The 20302-nt window shown below is 45.6% G+C and overlaps 1 protein-coding gene across 1 annotated transcript in view; it reads left to right on the top strand.

Annotated features, from left to right (window-relative positions):
• The window catches only part of MTREX (Mtr4 exosome RNA helicase), a 325983-nt gene that overhangs the window by 248288 nt on the left and 57393 nt on the right, over positions 1 to 20302 (top strand). Inside the window, exons 22-23 of the mRNA XM_029577212.1 lie at positions 3318 to 3481; positions 11375 to 11480. Of these exons, the coding sequence (XP_029433072.1) occupies positions 3318 to 3481; positions 11375 to 11480 (270 nt within the window). The remainder of the gene's footprint in view (positions 1 to 3317; positions 3482 to 11374; positions 11481 to 20302) is intronic.

The raw sequence follows: 20302 nt of genomic DNA, 5'->3' as shown, positions 1-20302 counted from the left end.
GATATTTTTATTTTATTTATTTTAACATTTTTCTATACCGTCGTTTGGTGGGGACCATCACAACGGTTTACATTCAGGCACATAAAATGAGCTAACGTATCTTAAGTTACATAGGTGCCATTTAGGGTCGGTAACATAGTTTGTAAATGAAAAAAAATTGGTAGGTGTAATGAGTCATTTCCAATTCACATTCTTACAGTTTAGGTTACTAGATTAAGGGAAAAAAACCACAGGACTGCTTCTACAGCCAAGTCCATAAGCAAAGCACATCAGGCAGCACTGACTGATACATGGTGGTAGCCTGCATGGCAGATACTACCATGGGATGCTTGCTGGGCAGACTGGATGGACCATTGGTCCTTTTCTGCTGTCATTTCTGTGTGTCTGTGAAACTACTTTTTTACTCTGCATATACTCAAGCTATGGAATTTGTTGCTGGAGGATGTGGTTGAGGCATCTAGCATAGCAGGTTTTAAAAGGGTTTGGACAAGTTCTAGAGGAAAAATCCATAAACAGTTTGGTAGACTTGAGTAAGCCACCATTTATCCCTGGAAATGAAAAACAAGACATGGATCTACCCTTTGGGCTCTGCCAGGTACTTCTTAGTGACCCAAACTGGCCACTGTCAGACTCCATGAACCTTTGATCTGTCCCAACATGGCACATCTTATGTTCTTAAGTTGTTTTAGAAAGTGCAAAGGCCTCTGTGCTATAGTCACTTGATGGTCAAATTTAATAGGTTTCCAGAAAAATAAAATCAGCAGGGCCCAAGTCACCTTTTAACTGTGATGAAGTATGTTAAAGGAACAGTAGCCACTAAAATAAGAGTGCAAATTACAAAACAGAAATTACATCATGAAAAAGAATATAAGTAAAAAAGATGGAAATGTAAGTCATTTACAGTAAACAGGCAATGCTGTCCCTTAAGAGTGTTGACCAATTTTTCCAGAAATCAGGAAATACCTTTTCAGAGACTTCTGAAGCAGTTGATGGGTAGATTTCTGAGGCAAGAGCTGGGAGATTCTGCAGCACACTTTCTAAAATTGGCATCTGTTTTATAGTAACATAGTAGATGACAGAAAAAGATCAGTTGGCCCATCCAGTCTGCCCAGATATTTCTGCCCATACCACAATGATATCCTAGCTGCCATCTGTAGCAATCTGACCACTTAAAGGATACACTCCTTACCCAAGTCTGTTTTTGTTTGCTTCTTTATTTGTTCTTTCCCATCCTGGATAGATGATGATTCATAATTCCATATTTAATCCAGCACCCAGCCTACTCCCAACACCTAGCTCTGTGACCATGCAAACAGTTTCCAAAACCAGCGAGCCTGCACATCTAGCCTCTTGGAACAGTAGCCAGCCACCTCCAGGCCGTTGGCACCAAGCTGGTTAGTTTCTGGGGAGTTGTAGTTGTCTGGTACCCCATGGCCTGCAGTATTGCTAGGTCATGCTTCCCTGCTCCACTCTTTGTTCTCTTTGTTTTGTCCTTGTCACCTTACCCTTTGTCTCTGCTCTTGATGAAGTGAAGGGGTGGGTTATTTGCCATGCCGCAGACTCTCAACCCTATTCTTACCACTGTCATAGAATAAGGATGGTTAGACCCATCTAGTTTGCCCACCTTCTCTGCTGGGGCAACACCACAGACCCAGCTGATCCCTGGCTTTCCCCTCATTTCTTTGTCACTAGGAACCCTTTACGTATGTACCATGTTTTTAAAAATTCCATTACCAGAATTCAGAAACACATGGGATAAGCACATATTGCTTTGTATGCACACACCTGCACAATTTTTTAAAATCTTTCAATTTTAAACATTCTAATTCTTTAAACCAAAATGATTTCCAACTTTTGCTATGAACATTGCTTATTTTTATATTTCTTTCCTTTTTCCAGTTCTTCTTTATAACTTTTTAATTTTGTTTTCATTCCCTTTGTTTTCTTCCTTCCTTTATCTATCTCTCTTTTAACCAGCCCCCTTTCATGTTAAGAACATAAGAAATTGCCATGCTGGGTCAGACCAAGGGTCCATCAAGCCCACCATCCTGTTTCCAACAGAGGCCAAAACCAGGCCACAAGAACCTGGCAATTACCCAAACACTAAGAAGAACCCATGCTACTGATACAATTAATAGCAGTGGCTATTCCCTAAGTATAATTGATTAATAGCCATTAATGGACTTCTCCTTCAAGAACTTATCCAAACCTTTTTTGAACCCAGCTACACTAACTGCACTAACAACCTCCTCTGGCAACAAATTCCAGAGCTTTATTGTGCATTGAGTGAAAAGCCTATCTCTATTTGTGTCTCCTTTTTCCTCTTAACTCCTTCCCCTGCCCCAATTGTTTCTTCTTTGCAGGTTTTGTTCCCCTCTGTTTTTATCCTCTTCCCCCCCCCCCACCAGTCTCTTCTCCTAATATCAAATCAGCATTCCCAGTTCATTAATCTTTTCCTTCCTATATTTCCTCTCCTTCAATATGTTTCTTCTTTCCTCTCTTAACCTCCATGAATCTCCTCCTTCTTTCCATGCTCAATCCATTCCTTTAATCCTCCCTACCCTCCTTCCCTTCTTTGTGCCCTTTTCTTGCATTCCCCTTCCTCCATTGCCTCCCTTTCTCTCTTCCCCTTCCATTCATAACTTTCCCTGTCCCTCCATGCTTCTCCTTTCCCTCCCCCTTCCATCTTTCTGCATCTCTTCCCTTCCTTTTGTCCCTGCATGCACCTTGGTATCCCCACCCACCCCTTCATCATGCCCAGCTCCCCACTGCTCTCTTTACTACTGCTGAGTCACATGCCAACTGGCAGTGTTTCCTGTGCTCATACTTTACTGTAAAAGCGGGGAACTACTGTCAGGCTCCATGGATTTGTGCCAGAAAATGGAGATGTGTAGCCAGTAGCTTGGGAATAGGAAACTGTAACAAGATTTGGGGAGCAGTAGAAGAAGCAACAAGTGAGAAGGGAGGCATAGGGAACCAAGCAGGCAGTGAGGATGAAGGACAGTAGGGAAAGGTCCTGTGAGTGAGGAGACCAGTGTCTCAACCACAGGGGACTAGAAGTCCTAGTTATCGTTTGGTTAAACCATTTGCTGCTGGAATCGTAGAGCTGTTTCCTCAGTTACTTTTATGTTTTAATTCAGAGAGTGTCTTCACACGTGTTTAACGTTCTTGATTTTCAACTTTTACTATACGTTTTGAAAAACGTCTTTGCCATGATTGTTTCACATATTGCAGAATTTAATAAACATTCAATGAAAGCATCAAATTGAGCATAATATGCTTACAAATACTTGCAAGGGCCTTTATTTGTTTCCTAGATTGCAGTGGATATTAGGTCGGCAAAGCGAGACCTGAAGAAAGCCAGGACCGTTCTACAGATGGATGAGCTGAAGTGCCGTAAGCGTGTTCTAAGAAGGATGGGCTTTGCAACATCTTCTGATGTCATTGAAATGAAAGGGCGCGTGGCCTGTGAAATAAGCAGGTAACTGATGATTATTAATGGCCTTGGAAAGCTAGTTAGCCGCATTCTTCAAATCCATAAGTCTGTGGCAGCATTGGCAGGCTGGTACCTGCTCCTGTGGATCACCCTGCATCTCCAGCCTAACCACCTGGAGGCAGTGCAGTGACAAATGGAAAGCAAACCTTTCTTTGTATTTTTAGAGTGGTTGAATTTGGAAATTTTGGGTGGTAAAAATCTCCAGGAAGTCCCTGTTCTTGTCATTGCTGGACACATTTTGTTACATGAGCATGTAATATGTTAGATTTGGTATTTGTGCTTCCAAATCAGTGGACATCTTGTACAGGGATCTGTGCATGGATCAGTGCTTTTCAATATATTTATAAATGATCTGGAAAGGAATACGACGAGTGAGGTAACCAAATTTGCAGATGATACAAAATTATTCAGAGTAGTTAAAACACAAGCAGATTGTGAATAATTGCTGGAAAACCTTGCGAGACTGGAAGATTGGGCATCCAAATGGCAGAAGAAATTTAATCTGGACAAGTGCAAGGTGATGCATATAGGGAAAAATAACCCTTGCTGTAGTTACACGATGTTAGGTTCCATATTAGGAGCTACCATCTAGGAAAAAGATCTAGTCGTCATAGTGGATACTATATTAAAATCGTCAGCTCACTGTGATGCGGCAGTCAAAAAAGCAAACAGAAATTTAGGAATTATTAGGAAAGGAATGGTAAATAAAACTGAAAAAGTCATAATGCCTCTATATCGCTCCATGGTGACACCGCACCTTGAGTGTACTGTGTACAATTCTGGTTGCCATATCTCAAAAAAGATATAGTTGCGATGGAGAAGGTACAGAAAAGGGCAACCAAAATGATAAAGGGGATGGAACAGCTCCCCTATGAGGAAAAACTAAAGAGTTTAGGACTGTTGACCTTGGAGAAGAGACGGCTGAGGAGGGATATGATAGAGATCTTTAAAATAATGAGGTCTTGAACGAGTAGATGTGAATCGGTTATTTACACTTTCAGGTAATAGAAAGACTAGGTGGCACGCCATGACGTTAGCAAAACTAAGCAAAGAAAATTCTTTTTCACTCAACATATAGTTACCGTATTTCCACGCATATAACCCGCGGGTAATGTGCGTTTTTACCTACCCCGCATGCCCCCCGCGGGGTATAAACGTGGGCGGGTTATCCAGAAAAAATTTTACAACCAATAAAGTTTCCCGACTCTGAATAGGCTGCAGCTGAGAGGAGTCCGTCCTATCCCTGCGCCCGGCCGCTTCCTGATTGGTCGCGTGTTAAATCTAGGCCGCAGGCGGGTGGGCGCTTGTTCCAGGCGGCGGCGGGGGCGGGTGGACGCGCGTTAGTTCGAGACGGCCGGCGGGTGGTCGCGTGTTAAATCTAGGCCGGGTCGCACAGGCGCGCATTCATTCACTGCCGGTGGGGGCAGCCCCCACCGGCAGTGAATGAATGCGCGCCGAAAGCAGCTTGTTCCAGGCGGCGGTGGCGGGTGGACGCGCGTTAGTTCGAGGCGGGTGGTCGCGTGTTAAATCTAGGCCGGGTCGCTCAAGGCAATCTAGGCCGGGTCGCTCAAGGCAGTCACATGCCGTGACGTCACGGCATGTGACTGCCTTGAGCATCGAATCGCAGGGGTCGCATTCATTCACTGCCGGTGGGGGCTGGGGCAGCCCCCACCGGCAGTGAATGAATTCATTCATCCAGGCGGAGGAGCCGGCTGCTTTCAGCTGCCGCTGCCGGCTGCTTTCGGCGCTCAAGGCAGTAGCGGCGAAAGCAGCCGGCTCCTCCGCCTGGATGAATGAATGCGACCCCTGCGATTCGATGCTCAAGGCAGTCACATGCCGTGACGTCACGGCATGTGACTGCCTTGAGCGACCCGGCCTAGATTGCCTTGAGCGACCCGGCCTAGATTTAACACGCGACCACCCGCCTCGAACTAACGCGCGTCCACCCGCCACCGCCGCCTGGAACAAGCTGCTTTCGGCGCGCATTCATTCACTGCCGGTGGGGGCTGCCCCCACCGGCAGTGAATGAATGCGCGCCTGTGCGACCCGGCCTAGATTTAACACGCGACCACCCGCCGGCCGTCTCGAACTAACGCGCGTCCACCCGCCCCCGCCTGGAACAAGCGCCCACCCGCCCGCGGCCTAGATTTAACACGCGACCACCCGGCTCCCGCCGCCCGCCTGGACCCACGCGGCCCTCCGACAGGTATTTAAAAATTTATTTTTTTTTGAATTGCGGGTTATATGAGGAGGCGGGGTATATTAAAACTTTTTTTCATAAATCTTGAAAACCTGCGGGTTATGTGTGTGGGCGGGTTATATACGTGGGCGGGTTATTGTCGTGGAAATACGGTAAGTTCTGGAATTTGTTGCCAGAGGATGTGGTTAGTGTAGCTGGGTTTAAAAAAAAACAACGGATAAGTTCATGGAGGAGAAGCCCATTAACTGCTATTAATCAAATTGTCTTAGAGAATAGCCACTGCTATTACTGGCATCAATAACATGGGATCTTCTTAGTGTTGGGTACTTGCCAGGTACTTGTAGCCTGGATTTACCACTGTTGGAAACAGGATGCTGGGCTTGATGGACCCTTGGTCTGACCCAGTATGGCAATTTCTTATGTTCTTACCATCCCTCTCTCCACCCCAATATCACCACCTCTAGCTTTTTTTTTTTTTTTGACACACACCCACTCTCTCCAGCTCTTTCTCACTCCCTTCCCCCTACTCTTGTGCCCATGCACTTCCTTGCCACACTCTTTCACACCCAGCCACCCTCCCCCCATACACACACACATGGTTCCCATGTACCCCCCTACCCCAGCTGTTTCTCACTGCCTCAGTTTCCCCCTTCCCTTCCCCACCCTTGTCCTAGTCCTCTCCTGCTGCAAAACACATGACAGCAACAACTTTAGGGAGGAAAAGGTTGCCAAACAGCCCAAGTTTGCATTGCTGATTTGAAGATGGGGAAGAGATGGCGTCCACTTCTCCTCCTGCTCCTTCCCAAAATGTATCTCCTTTATGCCATCTTCACAAGTATTCACCTCCTCCTCACCATCACCAACATTCATCCCCTTGCACACTAGCTCCCCTCTCCCCCCAAGTATTCTTCCCTCTTCTCAATCCACTTTTAGTATTCACTTCCTTTCCCTCCCCATAAGACATAGCTGTGTTCTGGTGCACAATAGGAGGGGAGAAGCTGGATTAAGGAGCCAAGTAACTCTGCTTTGCTCTGAGCTCTATCCACCCCATCCCATTCTCACCCATGATCCTCCTGTTCCCTGCGTGCTAATTGAAAGGGGAGGGCTGTTTCCTGCTGTTTAAAATTCCAGCATTAGTTAACAAAATCGGGGTACATGCCCCTAGCTGCCACCATCCAGGCACAGGAAGGCCTTTTCTGTAGCACAGTGGTTCAGAAGCTGTCTTAGTGCATTGCCCCCAGCCTCTGATTGTTGCTGTAGTGACTAGACTAAGTGAGTCGAGAGGGGATGTATAAACAAAGAAGAAAAATCCCCTGCTAGTTGTAAATGAAAACTCAGTGGCGCTGTGAGCGGTCTGTTGCTGGCCAGAAAATAGACCCAGACTAGACTCTGGCTTGTCTTTCATGGACTTTCATTAATAAACAGAAGAAACAGCTCTGCTTACCGTAGCAATTCTTCAAACAAGGAAAATAGCATTGTAGTTTGTAGCTTCACATTCTGGGCCTTCCCTAGGTTCCTTCTCTTCCCATGGACCTTCTTCCCTGAGCATAGCTAGGACCCGGACCAGGATTCCCTGCTGTATAGGGTTTAAGGCAGATGGGGCCAAATCTCTGGATCCAGTCCTTTAAAGCAGGGGTTCTCAACCTTTTTTCGGCTGGGACACACCTGACAGATGGTTCTCACATGCGTGACACATTGATCACATGACCATCATAGGGCTAAATGTAAAAGTATAGTTTGCATCCACAGAAACCCCCCTGACCCACAATTAAGGATGTAAAGCAGAATTATGACATTCCCTGTACAACTCACCGTACAAAAATGATGTTCTGGTGTCATCTCAGTAACAGCAACACAAACTCCAACTACCAGGCTCAATAGCCCTACTTATGAAAAGACAGCAGTTTATCACTAATGCATGTCCTCTTGAGAAAATACAACAAATAAGACTGATACAAATGCTTACATGCTAGTAAAATACCTCACCTTGGTCACATACACAGACCCGACCTAACATACTCCCAGGATCTGCAGTAATGCACATCAACTAATCCACACACAGTTACACTTGTATTATGGAATACACTCAAACAGGAGCAACCCTATCTATGAAAAGGCAACACTACAAATATTAAATCAGGTCCTAAAAACCAATACACCTCTTATTAGGAAAACAGAACTAGCAAGCAGCTATAGATCCCCACACAGAAATAATTGTAAAACTATACTAATACGCAGAATAAATGTTTCAAAACTATGAACAGAATAACATCCAACAATTAAAAATTGTTGGATATTAAATTCTCCAAACACCAATAAAATGCTTCAAAACAGCAGACACATCACATAATATCCAGTAATTAAAATGGCAGTCAATCAAGGAAAATAAACTTAAAAAGCCACCTTCACGAACCCCCTCCAGCAGCTCTCCTACTCCTCTTCCATGCAGGCCAGTAGCACACACCAGAAGCAGCAGTAGTGGCTGAAGCTCTGTACTCATGGTCCACTTCCTTAGTGCCCATGACCAGTCTCTCTGTCTCTCACACACACACATACCAGACACACCCCATGACCAGTTTCTGTCTTTCACACACCAATCATCTCCCAACCAGTCTTTCTCTTACACACACACCAGTCACCTTCCCGAACAGTCTCTCTCATGCGCACACACACACACACGTTCTATCTTACATGTACAGGCTTCTCACTCCTATGCTGTCACACACACGCACACACCCAGGTTTCTCACTCCTATGCTAGCTCTCTCCACATGCACAGGCTTCTCATTCCCATAATCACTTTCTCTCACACTCCAGTCATCTCCCTGACCAGTCACTTCCATTGTCTCTCCTATATACACACATCACCTCTCTGACCAGTTTCTCTCAATCACACACATGCTCTCTCTCACACACTTTACATTTTTTATCTCAATCAAATGCTCTCACTTACTCACAGGCTCTCAATCACAGTTACACATGCACACTCTCAATCACACATACATTCTCTCACTTGCAGACAGGCTGGCTGGCTGTCTCTCACTTCCTCCCCCACGAGCACAAATGGTAGCTGCAGCAGCCTCCGCAGGCCAAGAAAGAAGAATCCCATCGGCCACGGGAGGCTAATTCTGCTGTCTCCTGTGCCGATTTCTGGCTGCTTCTGATTTTGCTCTGGGCTCACGCTACTGCTTGGGGCCGATGCTGCTGCCGCCGCTACTTTTTCGTGCAGCATGGCTCTTTCTTCTTCCCGCGCACCCCACTGCACATCACTTCCTGTTCCGGGGCATGTGTGGGAAGAGGAAAAGGCCCAGCCGCAGTTGCCAGCCTCCACTAACACTGCTGCTGTACCCATCTGGGCTTGAACGTGCTGATAGCCCGGGCAGCAGCGACAGCAGTGGAAGACTTGTCCCTCTCTTGCTCGTTGAAGGAAGAGGAGGGAAGAGCAGCGGGAAACCGGTAGCACGCAACACACCTGCTGCTGCTTGGCGACACACTGGTTATGAATCACTGCTCTAAAGTGTTGTGTTGTTTTCCCCAGTATACTCCTTCACAGCCAAAACTCAACTGAAGTCATTCTCACTTTTAAAAACAAATCTTAATGGAGAAACAAAAAATCCCAATGCATGCTTTTCAGTCATGTTTTCATGTGATTGGCATTTTTTCACAGGAAGGAGAGGACTGTTCCTCCTTGCCTAATTTGCCCTTAGCTGGGGAATCAACATAATAATGATTTTGTCATGTGCTGCTGCCTTTTTCAAAGGTGCTGTGCTTTATTTTGTTTTACTATTCTTGAAAGTATTTGCATGAGCAATGGGTTTGAGTATGACTCTGGGTGTATAGCTTTTGGGAAACTGCTGGCATCAGCGACACAGCCAGCTGAATGTCATTGGAATTTCTGTGTAGAGAATGTTTCTCTAAGCAAAGCATTTTGCAATCCAAATCTGCTGCGAAGAATAGGAGATTATGAAAGATCACAAAGATCACAGGAGTCCTATGGGGAAGACTCTGGCCCCAGTGTCAAACTCCTATGGCAGTCTGTAAACTGCTCGGAGAAGGGAGATAAGAAAACAAAAGTATAAATTTCAAATAATATTTTTCTGGATAGAGAAGGGATGACAATTTGAGTCTGTCCTTTCAAGTCTGGGCAAAGAGGCAAGCTTTAGGCACCTGGTTTAGTGTCTAGTTGCCTGGAATATGCCGTCTTTCTCCTACACTCTTATGGAGATATGTGCTGCTATGTTCATGATGTGGAGCGTAAAGCTAAATTTTCAGTTTTATTTATGAATTATGATTAGTTTTACCCATAGTTTAGTTCTGGGGGAAATATGCGCTACTGCGGAGCGCAGAATTTGCGCAGAATTGCCATTTTCTGCACAGAATTGCCAAATTCTGCGCAGAAAATAGCAGAGGAGACCCCGGCATGCCGCGAACAGAGGGCGTGAAGACGAAGGCCTGTATGTGCCGCGGGACATGCTCCGCTTGTGGCGAAGATGAAGGCCCGGCGCGCCATTCGTGGTGAAAATGGAAGGCCCCGTGTCCGCGAACGGAGTGTGCTCCACTTGTGGCAAAGATGGAAGGGCCCCCGAGTGCCGCAAATGGAGTGTGCTTCGCTCATGGCGAAGATAAAAGCCCTGGTGAGAGAGAATGCATGTCTGTGTGAGAGGAGAGGGAAAGGGGTGTGAGGGAGTGGAGGGTGAGAGGATTGTGAGAGAGGGGATGGTGAGAGAGAGCATTGGAGGTAAGAGAGCGGGGGGGGGGGGGGTTGAATGCTTGAGTGTGGGTTTCAGAGAGAGGAAACCTATATGAGGAGATTGTGAAGGAGTGTGTATGTTTGTGAGAAATTGGAAACTTGTGTCTATGAAAAAGAGATTGTGTATGTGAGAGTGCTAGCCTGTGTGAAGGGATTGTGTATGTGTGAGACAGAGCCTATGTGGAGGGGTGCGTGAGAGAGAGACATAGGTAGCCTGTGTGAGAATGTATATGTGAGAGAGAAAGAGAGCTTGTGTGGGTATGTATGCAAGAGAGAGGGCCCTGTATGAGGGGATGTGTGTGTATGCGTGAGAGAGTGAGAGGGCCTGTATGAGGGTGTGTGTATGTGTATTAGAAAGAGGGATCATTTGTGTGAGAGAGTCTGTGTGAGGGGCAGTACTGAGAACGAGGTCAAACTCTGGGACTGGTGATAGAGTGGAAGGGGTTGAGCCTAGAGGTGGAGGGGAGAGATACTGGCAGGTGGAGGAGTTGGGGTCTGAGAGGGCAAAGTGGCAGGGCAGTAGGGAGAGCGAGTGGAAGAGACACTCTTACAGTGAATTTCTAGGGAAATTCTGCTCTAAAAATATTTAAAATTCTGCATCTTTAAGTAATAACTTTTTTCTGTATTAATTTAAAATGTAATAAAGACTGTCATTTAAATTGTGTTATTTTGACCAATATAAAGTTTGCAGAATTTTAAGTTTTTGTGCGCAGAATTTTAAATTTTTTTGCGCATAATTCCCCCTGGAGTAATAATTGCAAATGTGAAAAACAAAAAAGATGTTCATTTGAAATGAAAATTGACAATATTGGTTTAGCCATCCTATTTCTAGGGACTGAATCTTATTTTGCAAATCATGTATCTGGAGAACAATAATACTTGTGATCATTTGTATTTTGACTTGCATTTCTTTTTTTTCTGCTGTGCAGTGCTGATGAGCTGCTGCTTACAGAGATGATGTTTAACGGGCTCTTTAATGACCTTACTTCTGAACAAGCAACTGCCTTATTAAGCTGCTTCGTGTTCCAGGAGAATGTAAGTGGCTTTTCCAAAACTCGGACATTTCATACGCACATTAAAGGCTAGTTCTCAGGGAGAGAGTTATGATGCAGGAGTTTCGTGTACTTGTCGGGTCTTTACAGAGCAAGATTTTTGCCTGAGAAGTGTTTGATTGGCTGAACAAAACTGCAGAATGTGCCTTTGCTGAGATATATAGTTCATGCCTGAGGAAACGGTGTAAAAAACCTGCTCTTGTTCAGCCACTCCCATCATTAGGAATCTAAGTGAAGTAGGGTGCTGCCGTGCTGACCTTTATCAAAGCGCTGACATGTATGTTGTATAACTGTCATCTGAACAACTAGTGAGTAGATGTTGGAGAGAGCAGAATTTTTAAAACAAGGGGTGTTATTGTAGTAACAGTGTTTACCGATTATTCCTGCCAATCAGGTATAGATGCAGGAGTAAACCTCTGCTTTATAGGGGAATGAATTTACTGGGGAGTCCAAAGTCTTTTTATGAACCAGCAGGTTCTTTATTTACATAGCAGCAATTAGCAAAGTAATAGGAATGTAAACATCTTCTAGCTCAGGCACAGTACAGTGGTAAGTGTACCTGGGACAAGCAGCTACACAGTAGGTACAATAAAGCAGAGGTTGCTGTATAGGACTCGCAGGAGAGAAGTGGTACAATGCAGTGTACTACTTAAACACTTCTCCGATATTCTGTTCTTTGCTCTGACCTTATATAAGAAGCACTGCAAAACTGAATGTAAGGAAAAGAGGAAGTAAAGGTGTATAAAAACATGTTTGCGTGCAAGGTACAAGGGAGTAAAGTTCCATAGCATATTTCCATAGATAGATAAGCGTCAGCACTTTTCCAATGTTCGCCGAGCTTCCATCACCCACACCTGGGGGATATGCAAAACCTAAAGGTTTATTTTGTGTGTGGGGGGGGGGGGGGGGCGTTGTTAACAAATGGCAAGGAAAAAAAAAACTAAAAAGGAAAATGCTACTGTGGACTTACATCTAACACGGAAAGTGTTCTGACCCATGCCCCTTAATCCAAAATTGTAAAAACATAAGAGACTAAGAATAAGACTTAGAGGACAGAAGAGTGACATGAAACAGACAACTTGATATTTTGAACATCTGCAGGTTATAGTAGATGTGTGCTGCCCTTGAATCTTATCCTTTCATCAAAAATGTAACAACGCCTGGCTTTCTGCACAGTAAAATTGATTGCTTTCATTCTCCATTAGGACCCATTGCCATAAATCATTGTAAAGTAAGCACATTGTATAGTCAGTCAGCTGCCTTCTGTCCCACTCAGGAATTGAAAGCCACTCCAAGGCATGCAGGACTTCACCACTGCCCCTGGGTAAAGAAAAGGCTGTCACCTATTCTGACTGACAGCAGTCAGCGTAGCTTGCCAGATTAAGCTCGCCTAGCACTGCAGCAGCACTGCTCTCATGGCAAGTGCTGTTGCACTGTTGAGTCCTCAGTTCCTGAAATGTACTTTTTGATGACGCATTCTAGTCATTAAAATACATTTAAAAAATAAACTCTAGTTTGAAAAGTAAATCATGTTTTTTCAGAAAGTCATGACCTTTCTGTTCCAAATGTAGGATTGAAACATAGATTTTTTTTTCCAGCACTAATCTAAAAGAAATATTTATCAGCTTACTAACAAAATTAAAAGGCGTGAGAGTGGTTCCTCACTAGAAAGTCTGCACATTTTGCTAGGTCAGAACAAATCTGTTTAATCTCAGTATCGTTAGTTATTATTTTAAGGATGTACAATCTAGCTAAAGCTGTAATATTATCTTCTCTAGTATAGTGAGGCTTCTGTGTTTTCAAGGCTCTTAATCTGCATTGCCAGCAAGTACTGCTAAAGTCAGATTTTTGTGAATGTGACGTTTGTCCCTGATTTTAACCCAGTATGCAGGCTCTCTTTACAAAACTCAGTGGTATAATTATTCTAAGTTTTTCCCCCTCTCATTGGTAAACAGTGCTAAGAGAACGTTTTTCCTGCAAGTGTAGCATTATTACATTGTCTCTATGCTGTGCGAGATAATTGTCTGTTCCTGCCAGATTCTCACAAGGAAATATAAACCAAATGTTGGAAAATAAAATACTGAGCATTGAGACACTAAGTAAATATAATACAGTATGTTCCCATCAACCCAGGATCTGGCACAGTGCCACTGAAGTAATATGTTCTTGGAGTATGAGTATTAGCATCCCATCATGGTCCCTGGTACAATTATGTAATGCAAGGAAAGCAAGAGCTATTTAAGGGAGCTTTGAAATTCCTCTTCATCTCTGTGTTTCCCAGTCACTCCCCTGATGACTTCGTAACTTTATTTCTAAGGTTTAGAGCACTGATCCTGCGTCACATGTTTATCTCCCAACTTACCTCCAACTCCTTTCATCTGCACACTCCCATTGCCTACTCTCTCACAGGCTGATACAGTTCGCTCTCCCAGCACGCGCACAGGCCACTCACCTGTGCACGCGATTCAGTAAATAAAATTATTCAAATTAGGGCCCACGGTAAAAAGAGGCGCTAGGGACACTAGCGCGTCCCTAGCATCTCTTTTTTTTGACAGGAGCGGCGGCTGTCAGCGAGTTTGACAGCCGACACTCAATTTTGCCGGCGTCTGTTCTCGAGCCCGCTGACAGTCACAGGTTCAGAAACCGGATGCCAGCAAAATTGAGTGTCCGGTTTTCAACCCGCGAGCCGATTTTACATTTTTTGAAATTTTTAATTATTTTTAACTTTTGGGACCTCCGACTTAATATCACCATGATATTAAGTCGGAGGGTGCACAGAAAAGCAGTTTTTACTGCTTTTCTGTGCACTTTCCCAGTGCTGAGAGAAATTAACGCCTACCTTTGGGTAGGCACTAATTTCTGAAAGTAAAATGTGCGGCTTGGCAGCACATTTTACTTACTGAATTGTGTGGGAATAACTAATAGGGCCATCAACATGCATTTGCATGTTGCAGGCGCTATTAGTTTTGGTGGGGGGGGGGGGGGGGTGTGTTTGGATGCGTGCTTTCAACGCGCTATTACCCCTTACTGAATAAGGGGTAAAGCTAGCGCGTTGAAAACGCACGTCCAAACGCGGGTTAACAGTGCGCTTCACTGTACTGTATTGGCCTGTCAATCCCTTAGCCTCTACAATGCATTGCTTTATCGCTCTTTTCCTTCCTGACTCATATCTGTACTCTGTATAATCTTTGGCTGTTTCTCTTCAGTCTTTAAACATGTTCATTTTCCTCCATTCTGAAAAAGCCTGCCGTTTGCATTCTCCCATGTCCCTTCTCATGGTTCTCAAGTGAGATTCTTCTCAACGGTTTTTCTGCTTTTAACATTACCAGGCAAGCCCCTCTGTTTTGTTACTATGATGGATTTCTCTGCAGATTTTAGCATGATAGGTTGTCTTGCTTTACTGCTGTCTTCAGTTTGCAATCTCAGATCTTCTGGATCTATACTGTTGTGGTTTCTGTATTGTCTAATGAACTGCTACTTCCAAGTTTCTCATTAAAGTTCCCTTCTGCTTATTTTCCCAAGGTCAGTATCCTTCAGAGTTTTGTTTTTTGTCTCTTCTTTTAGACCCTCTCAGTTGGATGTTTCTAGTTTAACATACATCTGGAGACCCCTAAAAATATTTTGACAGAGAAGAATCCCAGATGGCACCCATGTTTGCATATGACTGCTTTTGCTATCCAGGGAATCTTTTTTTTTTTTTTTTTTTTCTTTTGTTGATTGATGGGCAAGCGGAAAGGCAAGCACACTTGCCCTTCAGCACTCTTCTCGGGCCACATGGACAGCTTTCTGTTGCATGATTCAGTTGGGTACATAGCGGCAACCCATGAACCAGCTACTGAGCTGGGTGGGGAGAAGGAGCAGACGCCATCCAGTATTGCCACCCACTGGCAAAGACGCCTTGCCCCCTTGCGTTCCCCCACTCTGAGACCTCTACTCTCCTGCCTGTAGAAAGTCTGGGAAGTCCTAGTTATTCAAGTGGAAAGATGTCCTTTTTTAATGTACAAAGCCCAACCTTATGGAACACTTTACCACATTGCCTTAAAAGAGAAAATACGTTGATAAGGTTTTTGGAAGATGTTGAAGGTCTTTTTATTTCAACAAGCTTTAAACTTATGATCACAATCACAGTTGAAAACTTGAGCTGCAGGTTTTAACTGTTTACTCAGTATTAAGTATGTAATATGTGATTATATGTGGATGTATCTGTCATCATTTTTAATATATATGTTTAAAGTAGGTATGCAGAACAATTTGGTTTTATGTTTGTGGTGTTAATGTAAATTGGTTTTATAATCTGTCTGGTCCTAAATGTATATTTTATGAATGTTTTTATGTAAACCATCTAGTAATGTCGCTAGGTGGTTTCTACATTTTTAATTAATTAATTTATTTATTTATTTATTTATTTATTTATTTGTTATACCGTCATTCGGTAAAGCTATCATAACAGTTTATAAAGTTCAAATTGCAATACTTTGAGCAAATGGTATAACAGGAAGCATATTAAACAAAAAAACGAGACATCCAATTACAAAGATATTAACTAGAACATGCACTATGGATTGCAGGAAGGGGTGCACAAAGGGAAGAGCCACTTTGTCGCGCCCCTTCGGCGCGTGACACCTGCTGGTATGGCGCCGTTTAACGGTCGGCACAGTTCTCAGTGACGGTGGGAGTGGGGGGGCTTCCGATCGGGCCTCTCCCGCCGTGACTCCCCTGTCAGTTCCAGATGGTCTCTCTTTTTTCTTTTTTTTCCTTCTTTTCATTCCTCCCATGGCAAAGAGGAGCTGCAGGGTGCCTGGCGATGGTGGGTGGCCTCCCTATGCCTAAATATGATGATGCATTGAGCCCTGCAGCTGTGAGGACTTCAGGAATATCACTTGGGGAGGCAGTAGGGATAAAAGGTTTGAAATCCTATGGAGGGGAAATCCATTGCTCTCGAAGGAAAGACCTCAGTACAATTTCTTTCTGATCTACAAATTGCAAGTAATTTGGCTCTGGTAATTTACAGTTTTTATTGATGCCAGTGCTCCACAGGATTCTACTTTGTCACAGGAAATCCCTTTGCAGAGTTTATGGGTAACAGTATGTAGAGTGGAAGGATTTTAGTAAATATGAATGTGTGACACAAACTCTGGGAATAAAGTCAAGGCTGGAAGTACAAGAGGCTTTTTCTCAGTCTTGGAAGGACCTGGGAATTTGTTTGAATCAATGAGGAAAGATAATGTACATATATCTGCATCCCCCTTGAGAGCTTGTAAAATAAAATGAGGAGCAAAAAATATAAAACTAATAAGCTTTCCCAAGTTACCATCATCTACAGCGCAAGATTTGTTTTGACCCTGCTTAGTAGAAGCTTTGAAATTTCCTGAGAGTTCTGTATCTCCCATATCCCAGTGTCTCTTCTGTTTCTGGAAATAAATGGTATTGCAGGACAACGGGCATAAAACATTTTAAAGCATGAACCAGTGGATGCAGTTTCCAAAATTACAATGTCCAGTGTCAGTTTTTTGTTTGCATCCCCTGACAAGGTCACCTTAATTGTGGAATTTGTTTTCTTTATCATAGTTTTCCTAGTGTATAGCCAGATAGACTCAGGACCAGTGGGTATTGTGCTCTTCTGCTACCTTAAAGAAGATCGAGCCCCGCTCTCCTGCGGTGATACCTAAGAGTCCCTCCCCCAGTCGAGAATTCCTGAGGTGATTTCCGATATCCCTCAGAGGTGTGCCTTGGTCCGGCAGCCAGTTCCCAGTGTGGACTTAGCCCCCAGTGTGGCTGAAAGGCAGCGGGTGTAGAACTGAGCGCGGCAGTGAAGGGTAATTCCCTCTCCCCCTGCAGCTGGAGACAGTCCGGCACTGAGACCAGGTAAGAAAAAATCTTTAAATTCAGGTCTCCGGTCTCCAGAGCTCGGATTGCCATACCAAATTCTTCTCCGGTGAGGTTAAAAGGGAGCACTGATTGGGTTGAGCAGTCTTGGTTGGGCTAGGCCCCGATCCAGTGCAAGGGTCCACACACATGGAGTCCCTCGGGGGCGCCATCTTACGCATGGGGGTCATCGGCACCATCTTCCCTTCTCGACCGGTGGTACACGTGTGGCAGGCCGGATGCGCTTAACTTGCGCGTATCCAATACAGCTGCGCGCACTCCGCGCGCACAACTGAGCACACCCGTGCGCATAACTACACGCACAGCCACGTTTACAACTGCATGAGCGCAAACACATAGAGACAATTTCACCGGCGCCCAAGAAGGCCAGAAGGCACTCTCTTTGCACAGCCTGCCACATAAGAGCCGCACAGCTTGCCACATGAGAGCCACACAGCCTGAATTGGAGTCCTGCCTGTGTCAAAATTGTGAAGAAGCCCAGGGGGGAACCAAAGCCTGGTCCCTTACTGTCGGGAGATGGTTCCGGAACTACCGACGATAGCTCCCCAGATCTATGCATCTCCGAGATGGCTTCCCCACTCCGACTCCCCCTGGGATTAACATGGACCCAGGGACCTTCTCTTGGTTGGAATTTTTCCAAGGCCTGCAAGCCTTTGTTCAGGCGCAATCAGCCCCGGCTGCACCCAGGGCTCAACCCCTGCCGGAAGCACAAGATCCTCCCGGCCCTGCTCGGATGCCTTAAGACATGCCTCACCTAACCAAGAACTTTCCTGACAGGGACCCAGACATCTCAGATGATGAGGGTGACTCCTTGGAAGAAAGCCCTCCAGGAATGGAATCAGACTGAACCATGCTTCGCTTCTTCCACAAGGACGAATTACCAGCACTTGTTTCCCAGACTCTGAAGACGCTAGGTATTCCAGGCACGGACCCAATGGCGGAACCAAAGAAGAACCCTATCTTTGGAGTGGGATGCCCCGGAGGCCAGCTTCAAAGGGGGTCGGGCCTTGGAAGCTCTTTACCCTCTAGAGCCAGCGACCAAGGAACGCATGCGTTTCCCGAAAGTGGATGCTATGGTCTGTGTCGTCTCAAAGAGAACAACTATTCCCATTGGGGGGTGGGGGGTGCTGCCTTGATGGAGACTCAGGACAGACGATTGGAATCCAAACTTAAGCAGGCCTTTGCAACTGCAATAACACTGCAGTTGCTTCCTGCTGCACACTGGTGGAACGTTCTTGCTTGCTCCTCGAGAGAGAGGCAAATAAGTCCGGAATGTATACTGGTGAGTCGATGGATCCTGCAGCAGCCTTCCTGACGGACGCAAGCTCAGACCTGGTGTGCACCTCAGCCAGGGGCATTGCCTCGGTAGTGGCAGCCAGAAGACACCTATGGCTACGGAATTGGTCTGCGGACGCGACATCTAAAGCGAATCTCACAAGAATGCCCTTTAAAGGATCTCTCTTGTACGGAAGCGAATTGGAGAAGTTAGCCAGCAAATGAGGCGAATTCCCAGTGCCTCAGCTACCGGAAGATAGGAGTAAAAGATCCCGGCGTCCCTCCCCCAGAAGAACCAAGAGCAGAGGCTCACAGTGCTTTAAGACCCTACAGGAACTCGCAGTTCCAGGCACCTCGTCCCTCCGGAAGGTCTCAAACCTTTCGGAACCGACAGACCATGAGGGGAGCAGGCACGGGGGCAGGCTCCAGCCGTGCTCCACAATGAGAATGGGCCGACCCATCCACAGGAAGAGGAGATAGGGGGTCCACTTGTCCTCTTCTACCAAAGATGGGTCGAGATAACTTCGGACAAATGGGTTCTAAACATTATTCGAGAAGGTTACTCTCTGGAGTTCCGCAGCATCCCTCGAGACAAATTTATGATGTCACCCTGCCACTCCCACACCAAGAAACTGGCAGTAGAAACCACTCTAACAAGGCTACTCAGTCTGAAGGTAATAACTCCGGTTCCCACGCCCCAACAAAATATGGGGTGCTATTCTATTTTATCGTTCCTAAGAAGGAAGGATCATTCCAGCCCATCTTGGATCTCAAGAACGTCAACCGTCATCTGCAGGTACTACACTTCCGCATGGAAACTCTTTGCTCCATAATAATGGCGTGCAACCGGGAGAGTTCCTAACCTCCCTGGACCTTTCCGAAGCCTACCTTCACATCCCAGTCCATTAGGATCACCAGTGCTTCCTGCACTTTGCGATATTGGGTCACCATTACCAGTTCCGAGCGCTACCCTTCGGCCTAGCAACTGCCCCCAGAACTTTCACAGAAATCATGGTGGTCATGGCGGCAACACTGAGGAAGGAAGGGATCTTGGTACACCCTTACCTGGACAACTGGCTAATCAGGGCAAAGTCTTCGGAAGAGAGCCGGCAGGTGACCAGCAGAGTCAAGAGCCATGGCAGGAACTCGGTTAGGTCGTGAACACAGGCAAGAGTAGTCTGCAGCCCTCTCAATCTCTAGAGTACCTGGGGGCCCGTTTCGACGCTAAACAGAACAAAGTCTTCCTCCCTCCTCCAAGGAGAAGGAAACTGATGGAACAATTACAACGATTGATGACCAACGCACGCCCCCAAGATATGGGACTATCTTCAAGTCCTCGGCCTCATGGCATCGACCATGGAGGTTGTCCCGTGAGCAAGGGCCCATATGCAACCTCTCCAGCGCTCCTTACTGTCATGATGGAACCCACTGTCCCAGGACTACTCAATTCGCCTCCAACCACCAGCAGAGGTATGTTTTCAGCTCCAGTGGTGGTTACAGGAAGACCACCTAAGCAGAGGAATAAGCCTATCCCCATCGAACTGGACCTTGCTCACCACAGATGCAAGCCTGCGAGGGTGGGGAGCCCACTGTCAGGAACTGACGGCCCAGGGTCAATGGAACAAGGAACCAGGAGCCAGCAGG

This window comes from Rhinatrema bivittatum, chromosome 1 (genome assembly GCF_901001135.1).
Source record: "Rhinatrema bivittatum chromosome 1, aRhiBiv1.1, whole genome shotgun sequence".
NCBI lineage: Eukaryota > Metazoa > Chordata > Amphibia > Gymnophiona > Rhinatrematidae > Rhinatrema > Rhinatrema bivittatum.
The sequence above is the reverse complement of the archived record's forward strand: the minus strand, read 5'-3'. Positions and strand labels throughout refer to the sequence as shown.